The sequence below is a fragment of the Schistocerca nitens genome, chromosome 5 (assembly GCF_023898315.1).
Source record: "Schistocerca nitens isolate TAMUIC-IGC-003100 chromosome 5, iqSchNite1.1, whole genome shotgun sequence".
In the NCBI taxonomy this organism is placed as follows: Eukaryota; Metazoa; Arthropoda; class Insecta; order Orthoptera; family Acrididae; genus Schistocerca; species Schistocerca nitens.
The window spans coordinates 801,107,120-801,133,480 of NC_064618.1; the positions used below are offsets into that span (position 1 = coordinate 801,107,120).

A 26,361-nucleotide genomic window follows, 5' to 3' on the forward strand; every position below is an offset into this window, starting at 1 on the left:
GTCAAAACCAAAATTTGATTCAGCCAAAATGCAGAAAGTGATAAATTCATTTCCTTCCATTATTTTGTGTGTGTGTATGGGGAGGAGGGGGGGCTGTTAGTGATAAAAAGTTTCAAAGAAGGCGTTTGAAATTATGTGTTAAGTTCGCTGGAAATTGCTACATGCTCTCAGTCCTAAATACTTGAGGAGTATATGAGTACTGTCTGAGTAATTTGTGTGTGCCTCAAGACATACTGACCATTTCTAACTTTAATACTTGACTTACTGTATTAAACATACACCTATTAAACACAATAGTGTCTGAAAAGCTACTAAGGAGAGAAACAGAAGTGGATTAAAGAGGAGTTTTTAACTCTGATACAAAGAGCACCACCACAAAAGTGACATAAGTGTACTGTAGGTCTAAAGAACAAAGGGAAAAAGGATGTAAGTTGCAATTACACAATACTCATGCTCGAGTTCATATTGCCAGTTTTTAAATACAAAAGAGATGCATAGATGACAAGTCTATTGTGCAAGACACTTAAACCAATGGAAATGCAATGTACTCTGACGTTCTCTGAGACAGACTGTATTTCACTAAAAAAATTCTGGGTAAGCATTGAATCAAGCTGTGTTTCAACTGTGACTGATGGTGAAGGTTCTACATTACTCTGGGCGGTCTTCAGAGTGTCTGATATGACACTGGAAGGAGACATATGTTTAATGTCTCCAGCACCTTCCAAGATGGTAATGCCCACATTTACATGGCTGGAGATTTGTCTGATGACCATGAGGATCAAGTAACACTTCTTCCGTGGACTCCACTAACACCAGCTTTCATTATTCTACGTTGATCAATCTCTCTCCCTCTCTAACAAACAAACAAACACACACACACACACACACACACACACACAAAGACACACACACAATGTGCATGTGCATGTGCCTCCCCCCCCCCCCCTGAAAAAAACTAACTATATGTACATTTCAATAGAATTTGTTGAGAGAATAATAATGTAAACTAGATATATTTGCAAAATGCTTGTGTGTTAAATTATTAAAATCTGAGTACAGGTCAGTGCGGTAATGAAATGGCATATCACTTTCTGCCCAATATCACTTTCTGCCCATTACTGGCTTGCCAACAGTTATTTTATGTCTTGTGTCTCTCCTGTAATGTTCAGCTGTACCTTTAAACATATACAAAAATATGACTTCAGTCTAATTTTTTAAAACCACCACATATATGTGGTGGTTCAAATTCACCACCGTATTAAACTACGCAATCCTGTTGGCAAACAAGGCAAGTTCTAGGCTTTCAAAGTGAAAGTTCCTGGTCTGAACAAATATTTGTTCTGCTAAAGTGATAGAACAAGGAACAGAACTCAAATGCCCACTGCACCTAAACTTCATTGATTTTTTTAAAAAAAAGCATCTTACAGTATACACACCATAAGACTATATGGATTTCCTGACCAACTCATTAATATTTTCAGAAACCTGTATCAATATTCGAATTGCTGTATAAGAACAGAAGATGCGGGTAGCCCTCACTTTAGTATTCTGATGTGTCACACAAGGATGCATTTTGTCACCATTCTTTTTCATATTAGTCATGGATTCCATAACGAGAAAAACTATGGACAACTCCAACATGGGCATACCTTTGAATTTTGAATGGGCTATGTAGGTTTACAGATCTAGATTTTGCTGATGACATTGTTCTTCTGGCAGATACACATCAAAATTTAGAGCTAATAACTAAAAAGTTGGATGGAATGGCCAGTTCTGTGGGGCTAAAATTAAACAGTGATAAAACAAACACAATATGAGTAAAAAGTGGAAATGCATCTACTCAAAATTATAGTGCAACAAGATACCATCACCAAAAGTAGGAAAGTTTCTGCAGTCTTCCAACGAATGTGATGCATATGGCAATTAGACTCTACATGTATATCCACAAAGCTTTGGCTGTACTCCTCTGTCATCCTAGCAATGTTCATGTACACATGTGACACATGGAAAATGTTAGCGAAATCAGGAACACAAGCTCAATGTTTTTCACCAATGATTCTGGAGTTGAATTCTGAATATCAGTTATTGTGACCAAGTTCCAAATGATGATGTGCTTAGAAGAGTGGTCTTGCAGCCTGCATAAAATCATTGCTGTAAGAAGACTGAAGCTCGCAGGGCATATTCTATGAATGAAACATGGAAGAATCCACAAATCAGCACTGTTGTGGATGCCGACAAATGAGTATAGAAATAGAGGAGGATCTCTTAACACCTAGAAATGAAGTTCTGGAAAAGATGAATGGACATGAATTGGGAGGAAGCTGAAAAACTGGCAGCTGATCAAGTTGGAGGAACTATAACTAAATCTCACATGCGATATCTTCAGCCAGTAGCTCATGATGTTCACTGACGAATTAAGTGGTGGTGATAGTGATAAGGTGTTAAGAGCGCATGACAGCAAGGGAAAATTTTAAAAAAACCACACACACACACACACACACACACACACACACACACAGAGAGAGAGAGAGAGAGAGAGAGAGAGAGAGAGAGAGAGAGAGAGAGAGAGAGAGGGAGAGAGAGAACAATGAAAACCACAGCACAAACCAAACACAAAGTAAAAAAAGGGAAAAAGAAGTGGAAAGTATTAAAAGAAGATAGTAGATGACTGCTGGAAGAAAATGGTGTAAACTAACCACAGTGCAAAACACTAAAGTTTTCAGTCTAAAAGATTAGGCCAGAGTCCAGACATACAGCAAAATTTTAAAAGCTCTACCACACTTGTCTCGTCATCAGATAAAATAGAGGGCAGATCCCCACTGAAATCTGCTACTACCTGCTTGTCACAAAGCAAAATGCATTCAGTTAAAATGTGGCATACTCTGACTTACATGCCACAGGCATCACAAATGGGGGGGAGGGGGGGGTGTCCTCTTACTGGAATAAAAAGCCTTGTGTGAGTCTGTGACCCATCAGTGAAATGACATCCTGCAAGGGAATGGTGTATTCTGAAATGGTATGATCCCCGCAGACCACCTTTGTGGCTTTGTTGGCCTGTTTATTTCCCCTAGTTCCTGTGTGTCCTGGTACCCAGCAGAATCACATCTTCTTTCCCCACTGTTGAAGGAAGTATAGTTGGTCATGTTATGATATGCACCAATTTCTCTGCTGTGTACATGTGTCAAACGACTGTAGGGCACTTAAGGTAATCAAGCAGATGAGAAACTGTTTGCCCTGAAGATGTCTCATCCACTTCAGTGCCTTCAGGATTGCATGGAGCTCTGCAGAAAGTACAATATGGGTATTGGGAAGCAAATCCTAAACACACACTTAGAGAAGATGATGAAACAGCCAATGGAGTCCCCTTGTTGGGAGGATACGATATACACAACTGTAAAACCTACTTAAAATGTTAAAAAATTGATATGAAAATGTAAAACTGGGAGTGCAATATTTCTTAAAATTAATCAAATCTAAAATAATTCTGGGTCTCTGTAGGTGCCAGGGTGGAGATCAGCTCCAACTTTCATGCAAAACATTAAAACCAGCCACACCCATCTCTATCAGACAATCCTTTGTGCAAATCCCATAGGGCCTCGTCATTCGTTGCCGATTATGAGAAAGCTTTTATATTGCAGACCGAGCAATGATATGATATAATATGGTATGGTATGCAGGTGTGTAAGGCATGGACAGCATTTTATATACCTGACACACAATGAGCAGCCAAAGCCGGATGAGAACTGGTGGCTCTGTAACCTCAGCACAAAGGCTCAATATGGGGGCTATTTGGAATGCCCCAATGGCCAGCCATATCCCTTCAATGGTGCATCATGTCCAACATCTTTAAATAAGATGGTCTTGTAGACCCATAAACCGTGCACCTATTATAAAGTTGAGATTGCATGAAGGCTCCCAAAAAAACTGAGCAGACAACCCCCCCCCCCCCCCCCCCCCCAAATGAACTGTGGCTGATAGATTTTAAGATACTCGGTGCCTTTGAGGGACCTTCTTTTTAGGTCCTTAAAGTGTGGAAATCATGTAAGTTTCAAGACAAATGTGAGTCCCAGAAGCCTCACTGAATCTTTAAAATAACGGGACAGTTAAAGGGAATGCACACAGACTTCTTGGTTGAATACTTAAAGCCCCTCCTTTCTGCTTATTCATCCAACCATTGAAGAGTTGGTTGCAAGTGATGCATTGTTGTTGCAAGGCTTGAAGAGGAACAAAAGAGAGAGAAGTTTTCCATTAACATTCCATTAACTACTTACACAAGATTATTAATAGTTATGGAAAAGGCAGTCAAATTTAAAACACTACCCCCCCCATGAACCATGGACCTTGCCGTTGGTGGGGAGGCTTGCGTGCCTCAGCGATACAGATGGCCGTACCGTAGGTGCAACCACAACGGAGGGGTATCTGTTGAGAGGCCAGACAAACATGTGGTTCCTGAGGAGGGGCAGCAGCCTTTTCAGTAGTTGCAGGGGCAACAGTCTGGATGATTGACTGATCTGGCCTTGTAACATTAACCAAAACGGCCTTGCTGTGCTGGTACTGCGAACGGCTGAAAGCAAGGGGAAACTACAGCCGTAATTTTTCCCGAGGACATGCAGCTCTACTGTATGATTAAATGATGATGGCGTCCTCTTGGGTAAAATATTCCGGAGGTAAAGTAGTCCCCCATTCGGATCTCCGGGCGGGGACTACTCAAGAGGGCGTCGTTATCAGGAGAAAGAAAACTGGCGTTCTACGGATCGGAGCGTGGAATGTCAGATCACTTAATCGGGCAGGTAGGTTAGAAAATTTAAAAAGGGAAATGGATAGGTTAAAGTTAGATATAGTGGGAATTAGTGAAGTTCGGTGGCAGGAGGAACAAGACTTTTGGTCAGGTGATTACAGGGTTATAAATACAAAATCAAATAGGGGTAATGCAGGAGTAGGTTTAATAATGAATAAAAAAATAGGAGTGCGGGTTAGCTACTACAAACAGCATAGTGAACGCATTATTGTGGCCAAGATAGACACAAAGCCCATGCCTACTACAGTAGTACAAGTTTATATGCCAACTAGCTCTGCAGATGAAGAAATAGATGAAATGTATGACGAGATAAAAGAAACTATTCAGGTAGTGAAGGGAGACGAAAATTTAATAGTCATGGGTGACTGGAATTCGTCAGTAGGAAAAGGGAGAGAAGGAAACATAGTAGGTGAATATGGATTGGGGGGAAGGAATGAAAGAGGAAGCCGCCTTGTAGAATTTTGCACAGAGCATAACTTAATCATAGCTAACACTTGGTTCAAGAATCATGAAAGGAGGCTGTATACATGGAAGAAGCCAGGAGATACTGACAGGTTTCAGATAGATTATATAATGGTAAGACAGAGATTTAGGAACCAGGTTTTAAATTGTAAGACATTTCCAGGGGCAGATGTGGATTCTGACCACAATCTATTGGTTATGAACTGCAGATTGAAACTGAAGAAACTGCAAAAAGGTGGGAATTTAAGGAGATGGGACCTGGATAAACTGAAAGAACCAGAGGTTGTAGAGAGTTTCAGGGAGAGCATAAGGGAACAATTGACAGGAATGGGGGAAAGAAATACAGTAGAAGAAGAATGGGTAGCTCTGAGGGATGAAGTGGTGAAGGCAGCAGACGATCAAGTAGGTAAAAAGACGAGGGCTAATAGAAATCCTTGGGTAACAGAAGAAATATTGAATTTAATTGATGAAAGGAGAAAATATAAAAATGCAGTAAATGAAGCAGGCAAAAAGGAATACAAACGTCTCAAAAATGAGATCGACAGGAAGTGCAAAATGGCTAAGCAGGGATGGCTAGAGGACAAATGTAAGGATGTAGAGGCTTGTCTCACTAGGGGTAAGATAGATACTGCCTACAGGAAAATTAAAGAGACCTTTGGAGAGAAGAGAACCACTTGTATGAATATCAAGAACTCAGATGGAAACCCAGTTCTAAGCAAAGAAGGGAAGGTAGAAAGGTGGAAGGAGTATATAGAGGGTTTATACAAGGGAGATGTACTTGAGGACAATATTATGGAAATGGAAGAGGATGTAGATGAAGACGAAATGGGAGATAAGATACTGCGTGAAGAGTTTGACAGAGCACTGAAAGACCTGAGTCGAAACAAGGCCCCGGGAGTAGACAACATTCCACTAGAACTACTGATGGCCTCGGGAGAGCCAGTCATGACAAAACTCTACCATCTGGTGAGCACGATGTATGAGACAGGCGAAATACCCTCAGACTTCTAAGAAGAATATAATAATTCCAATCCCAAAGAAAGCAGGTGTTGACAGATGTGAAAATTACCGAACTATCAGTTTAATAAGCCACAGCTGCAAAATACTAACACGAATTCTTTACAGACGAATGGAAAAACTAGTAGAAGCCGACCTCGGGGAAGATCAGTTTGGATTCCGTAGGAATGTTGGAACACGTGAGGCAATACTGACCTTACGACTTATCTTGGAAGAAAGATTAAGAAAAGGCAAACCTACGTTTCTAGCATTTGTAGACTTAGAGAAAGCTTTTGACAATGTTGACTGGAATACTCTCTTTCAAATTCTGAAGGTGGCAGGGGTAAAATACAGGGAGCGAAAGGCTATTTACAATTTGTACAGAAACCAGATGGCAGTTATAAGAGTCGAGGGGCATGAAAGGGAAGCAGTGGTTGGGAAAGGAGTGAGACAGGGTTGTAGCCTCTCCCCGATGTTATTCAATCTGTATATTGAGCAAGCAGTAAAGGAAACAAAAGAAAAATTCGGAGTAGGTATTAAAATTCATGGAGAAGAAGTAAAAACTTTGAGGTTCGCCGATGACATTGTAATTCTGTCAGAGACAGCAAAGGACTTGGAAGAGCAGTTGAACGGAATGGACAGTGTCTTGAAAGGAGGATATAAGATGAACATCAACAAAAGCAAAACGAGGATAATGAAATGTAGTCAAATTAAGTCGGGTGATGCTGAGGGAATTAGATTAGGAAATGAGACACTTAAAGTAGTAAAGGAGTTTTGCTATTTAGGGAGTAAAATAACCGATGATAGTCGAAGTAGAGAGGATATAAAATGTAGACTGGCAATGGCAAGGAAAGCGTTTCTCAAGAAGAGAAATTTGTTAACATCGAGTATAGATTTAGGTGTCAGGAAGTCGTTTCTGAAAGTATTTGTATGGAGTGTAGCCATGTATGGAAGTGAAACATGGACGATAACTAGTTTGGACAAGAAGAGAATAGAAGCTTTCGAAATGTGGTGCTACAGAAGAATGCTGAAGATAAGGTGGGTAGATCACGTAACTAATGAGGACGTATTGAATAGGATTGGAGAGAAGAGAAGTTTGTGGCACAACTTGACTAGAAGAAGGGATCGGTTGGTAGGACATGTTTTGAGGCATCAAGGGATCACAAATTTAGCATTGGAGGGCAGCGTGGAGGGTAAAAATCGTAGAGGGAGACCAAGAGATGAATACACTAAGCAGATTCAGAAGGATGTAGGTTGCAGTAGGTACTGGGAGATGAAGAAGCTTGCACAGGATAGAGTAGCATGGAGAGCTGCATCAAACCAGTCTCAGGACTGAAGACCACAACAACAACCTTGAGGGACACCATTCTTGCTCAAAGCAGTCAGAGAGGACGTCGCCAACTTCACATCTAAAATAGCAGGGACACAGGAAGGACTGAGGAGCTGCCTGAGGATAAGATGTCTCCATGTAGTAGCATAGGCCTTCTTGAAGTCAAAAAGTATACCCAGAAGGTGATGGAAATGGAGGAAAGCCTGCTGCATAGCTGCCTCAAGGAAGGCCAGGTTATGAAAGGTGGAGTGATAGCTCCTGAACCCACACTGAAAGAGACTAAGAAGCTGCCTGGATCCTAAGATGCAGATAATCGTGGAAATTGAGCACCCACTCCATGGTCTCTCCCACACAGCTACTGGGGGTCTCACTACGATAATACTCTGGCACGTGCAATCTTTCTTGTGTGTTAAAAGAGGAATTAAAATTGCGTCTCGCTACAAGTTGAGAAACTCATGTGACACCCAAATGACATTAAAAAGGGCGAGGAGGATTCCTTTGCTTCACTATGTGAGGTGCTGTAACATACTATCGTGGATCTTATCGGACCATGGGATGTGTCACAAACTGCAGACAGTGCAGAATACAGCTCCCGCATGGAAAAGCAGCAGATGTACTATTCATCAGTAGTGGGATGGTAGTCCCAATTGCTTATCTTAGCTGCCACTCTGTGGTGCCAGAAAGCTGGACCCTGTTTGGCAGTGGCAGTAACTGTGGCAAAATAGGCCACCATAGTCTGCGCAATGTTTCACGGAGAGGTTTGGGGACTTCCATTGTCCATTACAGTAACCACTGGGCACTGCCCTTCTCTCTCAGAAATCATGATGGTGCTTCATACAACCGTATTGTCACGAACTGTTGCCATGATCTCCTCTTTTTCCCCAACTCATTCGGTGACATTTTACCCTCACTACCCAGGCTTACCATTTAATCTGGGGAAGACTGCAGAATAGATAGCTCAGTGCTTTCATGAATGATCAGCATTATATGATCCACACATTTCTGGATGCTGTTATAGAGTTCAAACACAGCAAGTTGGCTGTAGAGCATCTAGTCTGCCCTATGAAGCATCCATCGAGGTGGATGGCTTTCAGGCACCACTCTGTCTCACAAGTGAATCCACACTGGGAAACGGTCACTTGAGCACAAGCCACCAACCATTTCCCATTGAGTGGTGTGTGCGAGGGCTGGAGAGCATATCGAGAGAACGATGGCCGTGAATGACCCTGAAGCAATGTTGAAGTGCAAGTTCTCCCCATGTTCCACAAACATGCGTGTGAGGATAAGAGAAGGCTCTGAATTGCACTACCCCATGGGCAGGTGATTGCAGAGCCCCAAAGCACATTATGTGGATTAAAATCAACACACAGGATGAAGGGGTGGAAGAGCTGAGTAAGGATGTCAAGGAGATCCTCTCCGTTGAACACCTCATGTGGAAGCAGATAAAGTCAACATATTGTCAACCGATGATGCACATGTACTGACACAGTGACTGCTTGCAGGCTAGTTATGAAGGGGAGAAGTAAGGAGAGGTAGGGTCGACAAAATAGCAACTCCTCCTCTAGCTTTCTCTCCACTGAGGTCATCCATGTAGCTCAGAAGTGTTAGACACACAATAGTCTACCCTGAGTTAACAGACGTAGTTCTTCCACGTGTCCCGAAACCATTCACATTCCACTGAAGTATGGAAGCCATTTTAAATATGAGATTTTCTTCTAACTTTCCTGTTGTCATTCTGCCATGGGGGGAGACTACAGCAGAGGGGGATCATTTGAGGGATTCAATGGTTCCCACAGGCAAACACTGATGTCCATATTGTCAATGGTATGGTCACTGTCAGATCTATTGGACACGGCCAAGGTTGCATGGTCTGATGGCTCTGGAGCAGATCATTTTGGCCAGTTGGCCTTCATTCCCAGCTTGGATTTTGGGGACAGTGGCACTGCTGGATCTTCTCCATTGTGTGCCATAAGGGTTTGCTATCTAAGACGATTTTACATTCAGCAACTTTCTATGTTCAGCGATAGGAAGGCTGGGCTGTGGAACCAGCACTGTGGGCTGGCAGCTGCACTTATAGGTGCAGGTATATGTGCCCTCCTCAGCTGTCACAGTCTGAGTGCTGACAGTGACTTTTTTGATAGGCTTCTTCCAACGCTGAGGCAAAAGACTTGACATAACTTGGTGGCCTTATATTCCTTCTTCACGTCGGAGTATGAGGCAATTTGGATGATATTTATCTGCTGAATCTTCTCTTCTTCAATGAAAAAAGGACAGTCCCTGCCCCAAAGTGGATGGACCTCGGAGCAATCAACACACATGGGTGGGGCAGTGCATCAAAAACCTGGATTGTGGGCTCGGCACCACATCTTTCACATGTTGCCCAACTGTTACAAAACATACTGATGTGACAAATGCGTTCGCATTTGAAGCACGACACTGGATTCGGGACATGAAGTCTAATCTTAAGTCTGCTGCAATACACTCAGACAGATACTCGACAGATTGACTGCCAGGATAAAAAATGCTGACTTTTGAAGCTATCCATCAACCTTTTTCACAATGTTCTAGACTTCAGTCACCCTTGTACTTTCTCATTCCTATTGCAGTATTTTTGTACCATTATTTGGAATGTCCCAGCATGCTGCAACTGCTTCAATGCTTCATAGTCTTGAGCAGGACAGTACAACTGCGCAACTTCTTGCTAGATATGAGTTGCCCTGCAAGCACCTTTAGAGCGTTATGGATATAGAACTGTGACAATTCTTCAAAAGAACTATTCACACATTTTATGACAACAAAGACATTACCTACCACTGAATGTGGTCCATTACTTTGAATACTTACATTTCAGAGATGACCCAGGTGAATTAGTCACCTGAAGCCTCTTAAGATTTTGGATGTTAATATTGTCCAACGCTCCACCCAAACTGCTGGGAGTAGAAACATGAGATCTAGACTTCATAGTGACCCCATTAGAATCTAGGGAAGGATGTCCACCAGAGACTGCCCTGCTTGCCTGGGAAACCCTTATATAACTGAGGTGCAGCACATTACACAGGTTGCCTGATAGCGCCTGTTTTTCCTCAAAAGCCATGTATCTCATCAACATGCAGCACACCTTGAGACTGAGGGCTTTTTGTAGAGGTTTTGCCATCCTTGCAATCCAGGCAGTTAAGCCGACATCTCCATTCCCTGTGACGCACGACATTCCACTGACACATACCCAGAGCTTATGATAACAATGGATTAATGGTGCTCACCAGTCCCCAGCTCTGCAAACTCCAGATCACCATGCCCATACCCAGCACAGAAATGCTGAGCCCTGAGGGCATGTGAAGTATGTAAGAGAGCTGACCAGCTGTCTGTAGGTATTTCACTCATTGGTGTTGTGGGTAAATGAAGTGAATATCCAAGTTGCACGAAACAATGGCATTGATTTACATATTGGGGAAGCAGAAGGATATTAATGGAGTTTCATGTGCTTCTGACATCTGAGAAGAATGTCAGCTAGAACAGTGTGTTAAAAAGTTGAACCAACATGCTAGCTCACGATCGACATAAACCTGTGGGCAACAAAAAATGTACCTATTTGCACAGACTGCACCTAGTATGAAGGGATGGCCTGTGTCAAGGAGGGGAGAGGAATGAGTTGTGAGTGCTGAAATTGTGGTTTCAGATGAAAGAGAGATAATTAAAGGAAACTCATGGTACAGTCCAAAACTACAGAATACAGCAGGCCTCATTCAGGCTGGACTGTAGTGAGCGTTTGCCAGTTTGAGTGTTAGCAAAATATGAAAAATGGAAGGAGAGAGAGAAAGATGGTTCATGCTTAAACTAGCTGGTGCCTAGTCAAAAAAAGCAGAAATGCAGGTAGATGGCATGAGACAGTCTGCTCCCCCTGAAAGGTAGAAACCGCGAATTTCTGCCCTGTACAATGACAGGACCCCTTTCTCATGCGTCTCTATTGGATTGTTGGTGGCATGGGCACTTTTACCGCATTGAGCAGAGGGCTGAAAGCATACCCCACCAGCGGCTTTTATCAGAAAGAACCGTTTCTGTCCTGAAGAAACAGGCTGGCTGGTCATGTAGACACTGCAAGAACTTATGCTAGGCTCCAAGCCTGCAGCCTTGGTACAGCTGCAAGCATGAAAGGAAACTTTTAATTCTCAATAAATTATGCATGAATTACTCCTGATAACCCAAACTAACTAGGCACCTTGTAAATTTCATAATAGTTCAGAAAACCTGCTGCATATTGTGCTCTGTGGCAGATAAACAGTGTCTGCATTCATGCTAATGATGGAGAATTAACAGAAAAGATGGAGAATTAACACAAAAACTTAAATTTATTCAAAAGTATTGAAGCTGGACTGGTGATTCATAGGAGAAAAGGAAGCTTACAAGGTCGTAGAGACAGCATTACACAACAGCGAATGCTTTCATGGCATTCTGTATGACCAGCTTCCACATGGAAGTCACTCTTGTGTAATTAGCTTATGAATCCATCCTTGGAGAATTATGTTTGGTCTGTCTTTCATGAGGAGGAAGAGCTCTATTAGAAAAACGTTACAGTGCCTTGTCACCCAACTACGAGGTGCATTTAAGTTCTAAGGCCTCCGATTTTTTTTCTCCGGACTGGAAAGAGATAGAAACATATGCATTGTTTTAAAATGAGGCCGCGTTCATTGTCAATACGTCCCAGAGATGGCAGCACCGTACGGCAGATGGAATTTTACCGCCAGCGGCGAGAATGAGAACTGTTTTAAATACGTAAAATGGCGACGTTTTCCTTACTTGAACAGCGTGCAATCATTCGTTTTCTGAATTTGTGTGGTGTGAAACCAATTGAAATTCATCGACAGTTGAAGAGGACATGTGGTGATGGAGTTATGGATATGTCGAAAGTGCGTTCGTGGGTGCGACAGTTTAATGAAGGCAGAACATTGTGTGACAACAAACCGAAACAACCTCGGGCTCGCACAAGCTGGTCTGACGACATGATCGAGAAAGTGGAGAGAATTGTTTTGGGGGATCGCCGAATGACTGTTGAACAGATCGCCTCCAGAGTTGGCATTTCTGTGGGTCCTATGCACACAATCCTGCATGACGACCTGAAAATGCGAAAAGTGTTATCCAGGTGGGTGCCACGAATGCTGATGGATGACCACATGGCTGCCCGTGTGGCATGTTGCCAAGCAATGTTGACGCGAACAACAGCATGAATGGGATTTTCTTTTCGTTGGTTGTGACAATGGATGAGACGTGGATGCCATTTTTCAATCCAGAAACAAAGCGCCTGTCAGCTCAATGGAAGCACACAGATTCACCGCCACCAAAAAAATTTCGGGTAACTGCCAGTGCTCAAAAAATGGTGTCCATGTTCTGGGACAGCGAGGGCGTAATCCTTACCCATTGTGTTCCAAAGGGCACTATGGTAACAGGTGCATCCTACGAAAATGTTTTGAAGAACAAATTCCTTCCTGCACTGCAACAAAAACGTCCGGGAAGGGCTGCGCGTGTGCTGTTTCACCAAGACAACGCACCCGCACATCAAGCTAACGTTACGCAACAGCTTCTTCGTGATAACAACTTTGAAGTGATTCCTCATGCTTCCTACTCACCTGACCTGGCTCCTAGTGACTTTTGGCTTTTTCCAACAATGAAAGAAACTCTCCGTGGCCGCACATTCTCCAGCCGTGCTGCTATTGCCTCAGCGATTTTCCAGTGGTCAAAACAGACTCCTAAAGAAGCCTTCGCCGCTGCCATGGAATCATGACGTCAGCGTTGTGAAAAATGTGTACGTCTGCAGGGCGATTACGTCGAGAAGTAACGCCAGTTTCATCGATTTCGGGTGAGTAGGTAATTAGAAAAAAAATTGGAGGCCTTAGAACTTGAATGCACCTCGTAGAAGCGTTCACAAATGGCTGGTACAGGGTGTATATGCAGACAAGGAAAAAAAAAACCCGGATTTCTGGGTTAAAATTACACTTTGTTCCGCGTGAAGATACACTTTTTGTGTGTTCAGTGACAGTATACCTTTCCTTGGAATAAAACTTATCAGTCCTTTGAATGGTTATGGTTTTATACACTGGTGTAGTACTTCTCGGCTCTTTAGAAAACCAAACTCAGTGGGGAAAAAAAGGTAAGCTTTCACATATAATGATAATCTTTTTTGCACGTGTTACACTTTAAGATACATCCCACAAATGTGCCAGTAAAATTTTAAATAAAGACATAAATGTTGTGATCTTCTGCGCTTAAAATTTTTCTAAAAGTTTGTAATCAAAGACTTGATTTTTAAATGAGTCAAACGCTCTGTGATTTAAGAAATTCATCGTACATTTTCACACGTAGTTCATCTTACATAAAAGGAAATTTACTTTGAAAATAACGCTTTTCAAAAACCATTCGCAATATTTTCCCGCGACATGTTAGAAATAGGTTCGTTTCAGTAGTTGCCAGAGAGCGCCAGATAAGAGGCGTCACCGCGCTTGTGCAGCTACTAGGATGCTGGAAGCGTGTATGTTCGTAGGTGTAAGACATTAAAAGATCTTACATTATGTCATAAATGAAACAAGACATCAGAGGATACTCCAAGAGCATCGGAATTTTGTGCACCATACTAAAACGCGTAATTCGGCTTGAAGTGCACATTCGTATGTGCAGATTCGGATGTAAATTTTCTTGGAGTACCAGTACTGTATTATCTAATGTTTGGTTCTTCATTATGGCACAATGTCACACATGCTAGAAGATGAAAACATGCACTTTTGAAATGCAGCGAACAGTTGAAACTAGCCAATAGTGTGGAATGAAACACTTCTTTTCAAATAAATTGACTGCCTCATCGGAAAAGATTAATAAAAGCCAAAACAAATCGACAAAAATAATGTCATTGCCCCCCCTGCCCCCCCCCCCCCCCCCCCACATGAACCATGGACCTTGCCGTTGGTGGGGAGGCTTGCGTGCCTCAACGAGACAGATAGCCGTACCGTAGGTGCAACCACAACGGAGGGGTATCTGTTGAGAGGCCACACAAACGTGTGGTTCCTGAATAGGGGCAGCAGCCTTTTCAGTAGTTGCAGGGGCAACAGTCTGGATGATTGACTGATCTGGCCCTGTAACACTAACCAAAACGGCCTTGCTGTTGTGGTACTGCAAACGGTTGAAAGCAAGGGGAAACTACAGCCGTAATTTTTCCCGAGGACATGCCGCTTTACTGTATGATTAAATGATGATGGCGTCCTCTTGGGTAAAATATTCCGGAGGTAAAATAGTCCCCCATTCGGATCTCCGGGCGGGGACTACTCAAGAGGACGTCGTTATCAGGAGAAAGAAAACATGTTCTACGGATCGGAGCGTGGAATGTCAGATCCCTTAATCGGGCAGGTACGTTAGAAAATTCAAAAAGGGAAATGGATAGGTTACAGTTAGATATAGTGGGAATTAGTGAAGTTTGGTGGCAGGAGGAACAAGAATTTTGGTCAGGTGAATACAGTGTTATAAATACAAAATCAAATAGGGGTAATGCAGGAGTAGGTTTAATAATGAATAAAAAAAAAAAAGGAGTGCGGGTAAGCTACTACAAACAGCATAGTGAACGCATTATTGTGGCCAAGATAGACACGAAGCCCACGCCTACTACAGTAGTACAAGTTTATATGCCAACTAGTTCTGCAGATGATGAAGAAATTGATGAAATGTATGATGAGATAAAAGAAATTATTCAGGTAGTGAAGGGAGACGTAACTTTAATAGTCATGGGTGACTGGAATTCGACAGTAGGAAAAGGAAGAGAAGGAAACGTAGTGGGTGAATATGGATTGGGGCTAAGAAGTGAAAGAGGAAGCCGCCTGGTAGAATTTTGCAAAGGGCATAACTTAATCATAGCTAACACTTGGTTCAAGAATCATGAACGAAGGTTGTATACATGGAAGAACCCTGGAGATACTAAAAGGTTTCAGATAGATTATATAATGGTAGGACAGAGATTTAGGAACCAGATTTTAAATTGTTACACATTTCCAGGGGCAGATGTGGACTCTGACCACAATCTATTGGTTATGAACTGTAGATTAAAACTGAAGAAACTGCAAAAAGGTGGGAATTTAAGGAGATGGGACCTGGATAAACTGAAAGAACCAGAGGTTGTAGAGAGTTTCAGGGAGAGCATAAGGGAACAATTGACAGGAATGGGGGAAAGAAATACAGTAGAAGAAGAATGGGTAGCTTTGAGGAATGAAGTAGTGAAGGCAGCAGAGGATCAAGTAGGTAAAAAGATGAGGGCTAGTAGAAATCCTTGGGTAACAGAAGAGATACTGAATTTAATTGATGAAAGGAGAAAATATAAAAATGCAGTAAATGAAACAGGCGAAAAGGAATACAAACGTCTCAGAAACGAGATCGACAGGAAGTGCAAAATGGCTCAGCAGGGATGGCTAGAGGACAAATGTAAGGATGTAGAGGCTTATCTCAGTAGGGGTAAGATAGATACTGCCTACAGAAAAATTAAAGAGACCTTTGGAGAAAAGAGAACCACTTGCATGAATATCAAGAGCTCAGATGGAAACCCAGTTCTAAGTAAAGAAGGGAAAGCAGAAAGGTTGGAAGGAGTATATAGAGGGTCTATACAGGGGCGATGTTCTTGAGGACAATATTATGGAAATGGAATAGGAGATAGATGAAATGGGAGATATGATACTACGTGAAGAGCTTGACAGAGCACTGGAAGACCTGAGTCGAAACAAGGCCCCGGGAGTAGACAACATTCCATTAGAACTACTGACAGCCTTGGGAGAGCCAGGCCTAACAAAACTCTATCATCTGGTGAGCAAGATGTTGAGACAGGTGAAATTCCCTCAGACTTCAAGAAGAATATAATAATTCCAATCCCAAAGAAAGCAGGTGTTGACAGATGTGAAAATTACCAAACTATCAGTTTAATAAGTCACAGCTGCAAAATACTAACGTGAATTCTTTACAGACAAATGGAAAAACTGGTAGAAGTTGACCTCGGGGAAGATCAGTTTGGATTCTGTAGAAATGTTGGAACACGTGAGGCAATACTGACCCTACGACTTATCTTAGAAAAAAAGATTAAGGAAAGGCAAACCTACATTTCTAGCATTTGTAGACTTAGAGAAAGCTTTTGACAATGTTGACTGGAATACTCTCTTTCAAATTCTGAAGGTGGCAGGGGTAAAATACAGGGAGCGAAAGGCTATTTACAATTTTCACAGAAACCAGATGGCAGTTATAAGAGTCGATGGACATGAAAGGGAAGCAGTGGTTGGGAAGGGAGTGAGACAGGATTGTAGCCTCTCCCCGATGCTATTCAATCTATATATTGAGCAAGCAGTAAAGGAAACAAAAGAAAAATACGGAGTAGGTATTAAAATCCATGGAGAAGAAATAAAAACTTTGAGATTTGCCCATGACATTGTAATTCTGTCAGAGACAGCAAAGGACTTGGAAGAGCGGTTGAACGGAATGGACAGTGTCTTGAAAGGAGGATATAAGATGAACATCAACAAAAGCAAAACGAGGATAATGGAATGTAGTCGAATTAAGTCGGGTGATGCTGAGGGAATTAGATTAGGAAATGAGACACTTAAAATAGTGAAGGAGTTTTGCTACTTGGGAAGCAAAATAACTGATGATGGTCTAAGTAGAGAGGATATAAAATGTAGAATGGCAATGGCAAGGAAAGCGTTTCTCAAGAAGAGAAATTTGTTAACATCGAGTATTGATTTAAGTGTCAGGAAGTCGTTTCTGAAAGTATTTGTATGGAGTGTAGCCACGTATGGAAGTGAAACATGGACGATAAATAGTTTAGACAAGAAGAGAATAGAAGCTTTCGAAATGTGGTGCTACAGAAGAATGCTGAAGATTAGATGGGTAGATCACATAACTAATGAGGAGGTATTGAATAGAATTGGGGAGCAGAGGAGTTTGTGGCACAACTTGACTAGAAGAAGGGATCGGTTGGTAGGACATGTTCTGAGGCATCGAGGGATCACCAATTTGGTACTGGAGGGCAGCGTGGAGGGTAAAAATCGTAGAGGGAGACCAAGAGATGAATACACTAAGCAGATTCAGAAGGATGTAGGCTGCAGTAGGTACTGGGAGATGAAGAAGCTTGCACAGGATAGAGTAGCACGGAGAGCTGCATCAAACCAGTCTCAGGACTGAAGACCACAACAACAACAACAACAACAACAACAACTCGCAATCAATATCGGATGGGATAATTTGTAACCGGGAGAACAATAATTCTTCAGAAAATTTGCATTCTTTATTGCCTATAATTAATAACTTGCTTTTTTGTGTGACATAAAATTAAATATAAGATAAATGAAACCAGTAGAAGAGGCAAGCAAGACAGTACACATTTCTTCAGTCCGTAAGTCCTAGCATTTTCTCTCTCCAACCTTGTTACAGCTTTACATGGCGTGTTTTCCTTTCTGGGAAAGAATCTATTACCTCATCAAAGGTTGTCACATGTTTTGCTACATGAAAAAAAGAAATGTCTAATACTGAAAAAGCTGTTAATACACACAGTACCCAAGACTTGTGTGGTTTCTCAATGTGATTACGTGTATTTTGTCACTGTCTGCTAGAGAAAACGGAATAGGCCTGTCTAATGTTGCAGCTACTGTAACAAACACCAAATAAAGGAGACTGTTTTGGCACAAATGGCCATTTTTATAACACGAGAAAATATAATTCACAAAGTACCAATATTAAATGCCTATTAGGCCTACTACACGCAAAAAGTTTTATGTTAGGAAATAGTTTCAGATTTCATTCATACACTCCAGCTTCTCAAGCATGAGATCAAAAAGTAGTAGTATGAAATTTTCATACAAATTTGGAATCATGTTATTCTTCCACGATTTGTGTGATGTCCCCGTTTCTTCTAATTCCTCGTTCTACCAAAGAATCGCGTCATCACTAATTCTGTAACTTATTCTCCGGTTAACTTCGCTAGCCCCGTTGCAATCAACGGTTTAGTTATACCGCGTTTATTCTCCGGTTAGGCGTTATTACGAGTTCCGCGCTACTCAGGCAGCTGCTACTGGGGACAGTACAACTGCTCCTTACTAGTGTAGCGGTCTGGCCAAAAATTTTCTATCAAAGTTTAATTCTCTTGGATACACCAAGAAGAAAATACATAATCTTTCTTACCTATGATTCCTGTTAGTCGTTTATTTCCACTCTGATAATCTGAATCTATGGATTTCGCTGGTAATTATAACAACGCTGATAATTTGCAAACACAGTCAACCACATACACAAACAGTGATTGCCATTCACCCGTTCGGCTTTATTCTGCTCAGCTCGTATAGCCCCGTCCCCTTCTGTCTTCAGGAAAGTTTATTTGTAGATGCGACGGGATTCCAGTGGCAGATACATGACGTACACTACATACTCATTCAAAATTCAACTTATGATTCATTCAGAAATAAACTTATGATTCATTCAGAAATAAACTTATGATTCATTCAGAAATAAACTTAGAATATGTTCTAAAATGTTCAAAAACCAACAGGGATGCATTTCAAAATCATACGAATAATCAACAGACCAACATGCGCTGGATACTAGGCGCTTTGTGAAACAAGGTTTTTTTCCTCAAGAATATGAATTTGGCGGCCCCATTCCATTCCGCTGAAATTGCCGCCCGAGGTAGATACCCCTGTTTGCCCCAGTGAATCTGACAACTTGCACGCGCCAGTAAATTTTTTCCGGGTAGCATTTTGCTGCAGCAGCTGCCGCTGCTGCTTCTTATAGAGCTAACAGTCACACTTCTGTAGCCAGAAGTGGGAGGAGGTACTACACATGCGCGACTCAACTGTGCTTGCGCATGAGCCCGCCCTGCTCAAACGAATCTAAAGTAAACAGTTGTGATGTCACGCTCATCGGAGACGCAGGCAATTTGTTGTTATGAAGCACTGAACAGTCTTCCCAAGGCCTTTAACACATTTTGCTGTTTGCAGATGCCTGTATGAGCACTGTGTTTAGTTGCTGTATATAGCGCATTTCCTTTGCAACTTAAGTTTTATTTATTTATTTATTTATTTTCCTCTCGTTCCTGTTTTATTGTTGCAGTATTATTCTGCAGTAGTGGGATACATAATATCATTTGTTAGAATATTGTTTCTTATCAGTGAAAATTACAAAAATTTAACTGAAAGCTAAAACAAAAAAAATTCCCGGAATTCCAAAAAATTCCCGGTTTTCTCCCGGATGAAAAAATTCCCGGGTTTCTCCCAGATCGTAGACACCCTGTGGTAGTATATGACCAAGACTATGGAACATTTCATTGAACCAAAATTCTTTTGATCTTAACCCACACGAACATTTGTCTTGTTTTCTGTGTGAACACCACACTATACACATCCTTTATCAGTCTATGGAAACCTATCAGCATCTGAATGATTCATTTTTAATCTGCCCAGGTGCTACATTCTGCAAATAATGATTACTTTGAATACTAACAGCCAGTCACAAAATACAACTTTAGACCACATGAAGCTACTAGATAGTGCCGTTTTCACGTATAAAATTCATCCTGTCTTCAAAAGCTTAAAAGTTAACACCAATGCAAGAAAAAATTCCTGAAGAATTTGGCTTTCAGTATGATCTTAAAGAGAAGGATGAATTATATAATTAGTTCCATACAAATAAATTATGAGGAAGGAAATTTGGGAACTAAATGCCTTTTAAGCAAACAGTGGACAGTTTTCAAGATGAAACTTCAGAGCTTATGATAATCTTTCAGATAAATGTTTCCCAAAGAGTTTATAAAATACGACCAATAAAATTTTTAAATAGAACTTAAGGGGAGGTTCTGGTTCAGAGGCACGAAAAATCTTTTTACAATCTTTTTCAGATAGGGTTGCTTTTATTAAAATTGAGGTTGTACCACATTATTTACATACAATGGTATATGTTTTTTTTGTTTGTTTGTTTCATAACAAATTAAAAACGGCAGCTGCAGCCCTTGTCAAAGTACGCGTCTCGCAGTGCATCCTGGTTTGCATGAAGTGTTGTACAGACTCGTGGCTATTTCTGAAACCCATAAAAATAGAAAATTCTTAAATCAAAATGAATTTGGAGGTACATCATGATGGGATTTTGAAAAAGACCTTGGAGAAACAAAAGGCAGCTGTTTGAGAAACATGTCAATTTCTTGGCATGTTTTCCTAAGTTCAAATGTTTAGAAAAAATATTTAAAATTCAAACACAAAAAAGCTCTCCCTATCACCCCCTAAATTTAATTACCTTTCAATTAAAAAATGAAATTAATCAGTTAATCTGTTGAGGCTCTGAGTGCTTCATCAGCTGAAAAATGTGGTTTCAACAAACGTGTGTTTTCAGTTTGGAATAACAAAAAACATTGTTGTTTCAAAACCTATGGTTAATCTGCGATAATAGGACCATAGAGGCATCCTTGTTCTTCCTCAAATGTGCTCTGGTTCTGAATCTAGTGGTGTTCTTTTTTTGCAATTTGGGCTGTTTTAATGAACTGAGACATTTCTTGCACCATGGCAGGCATGCATTTCCTCTCAGATAATTCCACAAACTTTTTGCCCCACAATGAAGATGTTTCAGTACCACTTTCCAATGCATACATTGCATATTGACAACAGTGTACCTTTTATGCAAATTCTCACTGGACAGAAATTTGTATACTGGTTGAATCTTTTCTTGAACTAATTCATCAGGCACTTACAGCTGCCTATACTTCTATCAGCACACAGTTCCATTCCCATGTTACTTCTAAAATACTTTCACAACCAAAAAATCCTTTTGTAGACATAATATGTACACTGCAGGGGATGAAAATTACACAAAAAATCCATTTTCTTATCCGCCTTGACCAGAACCTCCCCTTAATAATAATAATTCTGCATAGTTGTAAGGGCACATACATATATGTCTTTTAGATGAGGCACGGTAGCAGTCGATACCGAAAATTTAATAATGACAGAATGGCACTCAGAAATAGTGCTGAATACTTACCTTGTTGTTCTTTGCTATCAGCAAGAGAAACCCTCAAAACATATGAATGTTTATGTGCTGAAAGATGCCCTTGCTTCTCAGACCTAAACTGACGTAAGGAGAATGCTTTGGATCTAGGACTCCAGAAAGATATTTCTAGTTGCAAATGTAAGAAACAATGACACAGACTGCCTAGTGTAAACGCAATACACAATTAATGATCTGGATGAATTTCTTATTCTTTACATGTACTACTACATAAATACTCCACAAGCACATGCATGACAGACATTATTAAACTAAGATTACACAATACTTTTTCCTTTTTTATGCATGATAACATGCAAGGGGCATCTGTAGTATCATACAAAATGAAGTGTTTATGTGGAAAAGCTTTTCTACATTCCAGACACCAATCAAATAGCCACAGAAAAATTGTAACTAGGAGGTGGAGGCAGACATAGACAAAAAATAACATGTGCAAGTACATAGTCATGCACCTACAGTAAAGCCTTCTTTTATTCTATTTAAGTGATTATAAAAATTGATGCAAATAATGGGAAAATGTAATGGGTTTTTAAACATATAATTAATAAAACTGCAATTAGCCATTTTATTAATTGTTGTGCCCTTTAATTTGAAAACTCTGGGCTTAAAACAGTTTGACACCTAATATCACATTGATTGTTGTTATTTCCTTATCAAAAAATCCATAGCTGTCATTTGTTTCAACTTCTGGTAAATTTTTTTTTCAATAAAGTTTTCTATTTCATAAACAGATATGGAAGTTTTGATTCCTACACTTGTAGCACGAATGTATTTGTTAACTGTATTTACATCTGCAATGTGAGGCACAACACTTATCTTCGCATCATTCTCACTATTTTCACTTTTTGTATTGTCAGCTTTTTCCCCAATATGGGACTCTGCCATATCTTACACAGACACTCTTTCAAGTGTAACAATATTGTTTATCAAGTGCAACAAATCTTGCACCAGGTGCTCGAACTGCAACTTTTCCTACACTGAAGTGAGGAGACTTTCACAGTCATCATTGTTACTGTCCAGGTCCCCTTCCTTCACTTGGAAGAGTCTGGCTTTTAGGAAGCAGAGGGAGATAGTATACTTCTTATACTCCATCTATGCCTTAGTTATACAATAAAAATAGGAAACATGAAGGGACTGATAAAAAATGTCTAAAATATTGAGAAAATGTCAATTCTGGAAGTATGATAGTGGGTGTATACTGATGCAGCAGGTATGGAGTGAAAAAAATGCCTTACATGACAAAGGACTAAGTACCAGGGTATGTTGACACATGGGCTGTTCCATCATACAATATCCATCTGTCTACTGACACTACAGGTACTTCATGTAGTTATCCCTCATTCTTACACATACTTCAACCAACTTTCTCAAAGAATCATGAACACCTCTGTAACACTCTTGTCAGATCATATGACATTTCCGATTATCTCTGCCCCATGGTTTCCGATAGCTAGAATATTCCCACAATAAAGCCTAATCCATGCACCAACCAACTGCCACTTACCCTGGCACCATCAGTGGTAAGCCTCGTAACAAAAGTGGCAAAATAACATGTGAAACCACACAGTTTACCAACTATAATGTGCTCACTGCATGGCTTTTTATACTGAATGACCACCACTGAATTAACTGAGCGCACGAACGGACGCACACGATCTGTATGCCTTGGGGCCATCCAGTATCCATCTGCTGAGTATGCTCTACAGTGCGACTGAAGGGACCCCTACACCAAACCTGCAAGAGAGCAGTGGTACAGTGCATCTTTGTTTTAATGTGAGTGATTTTTATCTTTGTATTTATGTTCATAGAAATTGCTTGTTAAATTGTTTTTATGGCAATAAACTGTGACTGACTAAATGTGCAGGTTCAAGTGCAGACTGTTGTTTCCTTAGTGTCATTTCTCATTTGCCATTCACTGGTGGCAATTTCTACTGAAAAAATCTGTGCATTGGGAAGTTTGTGAGCTATAACTGGATAATGCACTTCTACCCTCTTGCCACTTGCAGGAAATAAGAGTATCTGCCACATCACAAATTGTATGTCATATGATCACATACTGCAGATCAAACCTTGCAGAGAAGTCAATTACAATGGCCTGCTGCACTTTGTTATTGTTGAAGATACGTTCTGGAATGTTTCCCGATATTCAGATCGAGCAATCTCTGTTTTCTTAACCTTAATCAATGTCACATGTTAGAGACTGTTTGAGGAATGGAAAAGATACTCACATGTTACGTTTTGTATGCTGGCAGTCAGTCCACCTTCATCTTTGCCAGTAGATGAATTTAAATCTTCATCAACATTCACGTTTTGGAGACTTGTGTTTCTCAGCCTAAGAAGCACATGGAATACTGGTTATGTCATGCTCACTACATCCGAGCATTTACATTATTTCTTGAAACATTCTTCTGTGTCCTGAGATATCACAATAACTCAACACACCAAAAACTTAGCTGGCATACTCCACTAAAGGAAAATCTGGTCTTTCTAAAGAGTTCCTTATTGGAGCGTATCATTAGTGAGAAAGAGTGGGTGACAGATCACCAAAACATATTTCTCAGTCTGTTGCACACTAAGCTCATCCTGATTACCAGGGGAAGTCACACAAGAGTTTCAGCAGAGTACACCACCACTGATCTCATGAGCTTTTGAAGAACCAAAATGACAACACTGTAGCTTCTGGGACTTGGAAGCAAATTGAATCAGCAAAGGTCCAAGAAAGAGCAATGAGTGGCTAAAAATACGCAATCTTTGAACAGTTTCTTGTCTGAAGACCACTGATGAGTAGTTTGCCTCCTACAAAAACACACTGGTGCTATACAATCAATAACTTTCACAATACTGAGAGGTGTTTCAATGCCTCAGGAAGAAGACTACTAAGAAATGAGAGCTGAGACATATTCGTCATAACATAATGTTGGAGTATATTAAAGAAGAGCATGTAGAGTTTACTACCAATATGAAGCCATGGACTTGTTTCATTTGTCTCATCATATAATCGAGAAAAAGAGAGAGAGAGAGAGGGGGGGGGGGGGCCACAAATCACTAAATGAGAAACAGTACTTGATTGTTCATCCCATGAAAAGGGTGTCTCCACTGTCAATGAAACTTTGTAAATCATGCCTAACATACTACTTGAGGTGACTGAAGTGATTTACAAGATTCCTTTTCTGACACACTGTAATCATTGTATCACTCATGTCTTTCTGCAGCTCACTATAAACTCTAAGCAGCAGAGATTTTGCTCCATTCTCCTGGACCAAGTTAGATGCCAATAAGGTTTAGGAAGAAATTAAGGCTCACCAAAGAGCAGTTTGCTGACTGAAACATCTGTTAGGCTTGCATGTAACCAGTTTTACTTTCAACCACCTTCCAAGAACTAACAGCTATTTATCACCAGTTCCCTACCGCTGCAGGATTACTGCACGAAAACACATTTATGGATGGCTTAACTATAGGAACTGAAACGGAAGACAGCCTGATTTCACTGTATGATGAGATGTCTTTGCTAATGGAGCAAATAACAACTGCCAGAGACTATCCGCAATCTGCAAGGCAGAAGGACGAGATCTCCAAACAAATGTCACGGCAGACGAGGATAGGCTTTCAGTAAATCAGCTAGAAGTCACTGAACTAGTTTTGAAAATCATAGCACCTAGAAGAAATTTATTACGAGTTACTGCAGGTGATTACAGCCCTCTGCAATTAATGACACTAACATCCCATCAAGACATTTGGCTGCTCAGAATAGGTTGGTATGAAGATCTGCCACACAATCTACTGTCAGATGGTGACAACAGGGTCCAAACAACAGGGAAAGAGCACTCCTATGTTAACACTTTGTCACATTGGAGTGAACATATGGTGCTGGCTTATACATAGCTTCGGATAAGTGTCCCCAACTAACGTGTAGTACGAGCTGATTAGCATCTGTTAAGATGGTAACATTCCCATGACTTGAGATCTGCTAGCAGCACGAGAATGCTATGCCACTACTGCAAGGCCTCTGACCACAGTAGAGCTGCAGTATGGACTGAATCTATCAACACTTTAATCAAAGGTCTACCACTACCCTGCACACTGAAGGTAAAGTGCGTCAACCCATATTTGATGATGGTTTTCTGCATTTGGGAACTCACTTTCAATACATCTATTGTGTCATCAAAGCAATCCTATGTCGCTGTCTTCCCCATACAATTGCACACAGCACTGCCTGCTAGCAGATAGAAGTGCCATTGGTTGTTGATTAAGTGAAGCCTCACAATCTGTTGCAAGTTTCTGGAATAGATTTCGTTGGACCCATGTAACCACAAATAAATAGAGTTACAAAAGAGTGTTATGGTATCTTTGCCAGCTGAGCTGTAGCTACAGCTGTCCATCTGAAACTATACCTCAACACAACAATGGACAGATTTTCATTAGTTCTTCAAATATTTATCAGATGGCATGGCATTTACAGTGATAAAGCCTACATGTTTCACACAGCTAACTGAGAGATACAGGAGCATTGGATAGTTTACAGCACAACTTGTGGCTTGATGGGGAGGATGGTGGGAATGTATCATAAGCATTAAATTATGCCTTCACAAAGAGCTTCGGCACTACAGCATGAATGAGGAAGGCCTGCTAACTATACCTGTAAATACACAAGCTCTCCACAATTCAAGAGCCTCCACACAAACAGAGAACGAACTTGTAGAAGTGCAATGTCTTCAGTGGT

General features: G+C 40.9%; 1 protein-coding gene across 1 annotated transcript in view; it reads right to left on the bottom strand.

The window, feature by feature from the left end:
• The window catches only part of LOC126259414 (uncharacterized), a 188,946-nt gene that overhangs the window by 137,208 nt on the left and 25,377 nt on the right, over positions 1 to 26,361 (bottom strand). The window contains exon 4 of the mRNA XM_049956194.1: positions 21,615 to 21,749. Within this exon, the coding sequence (XP_049812151.1) occupies positions 21,615 to 21,749 (135 nt within the window). The remainder of the gene's footprint in view (positions 1 to 21,614; positions 21,750 to 26,361) is intronic.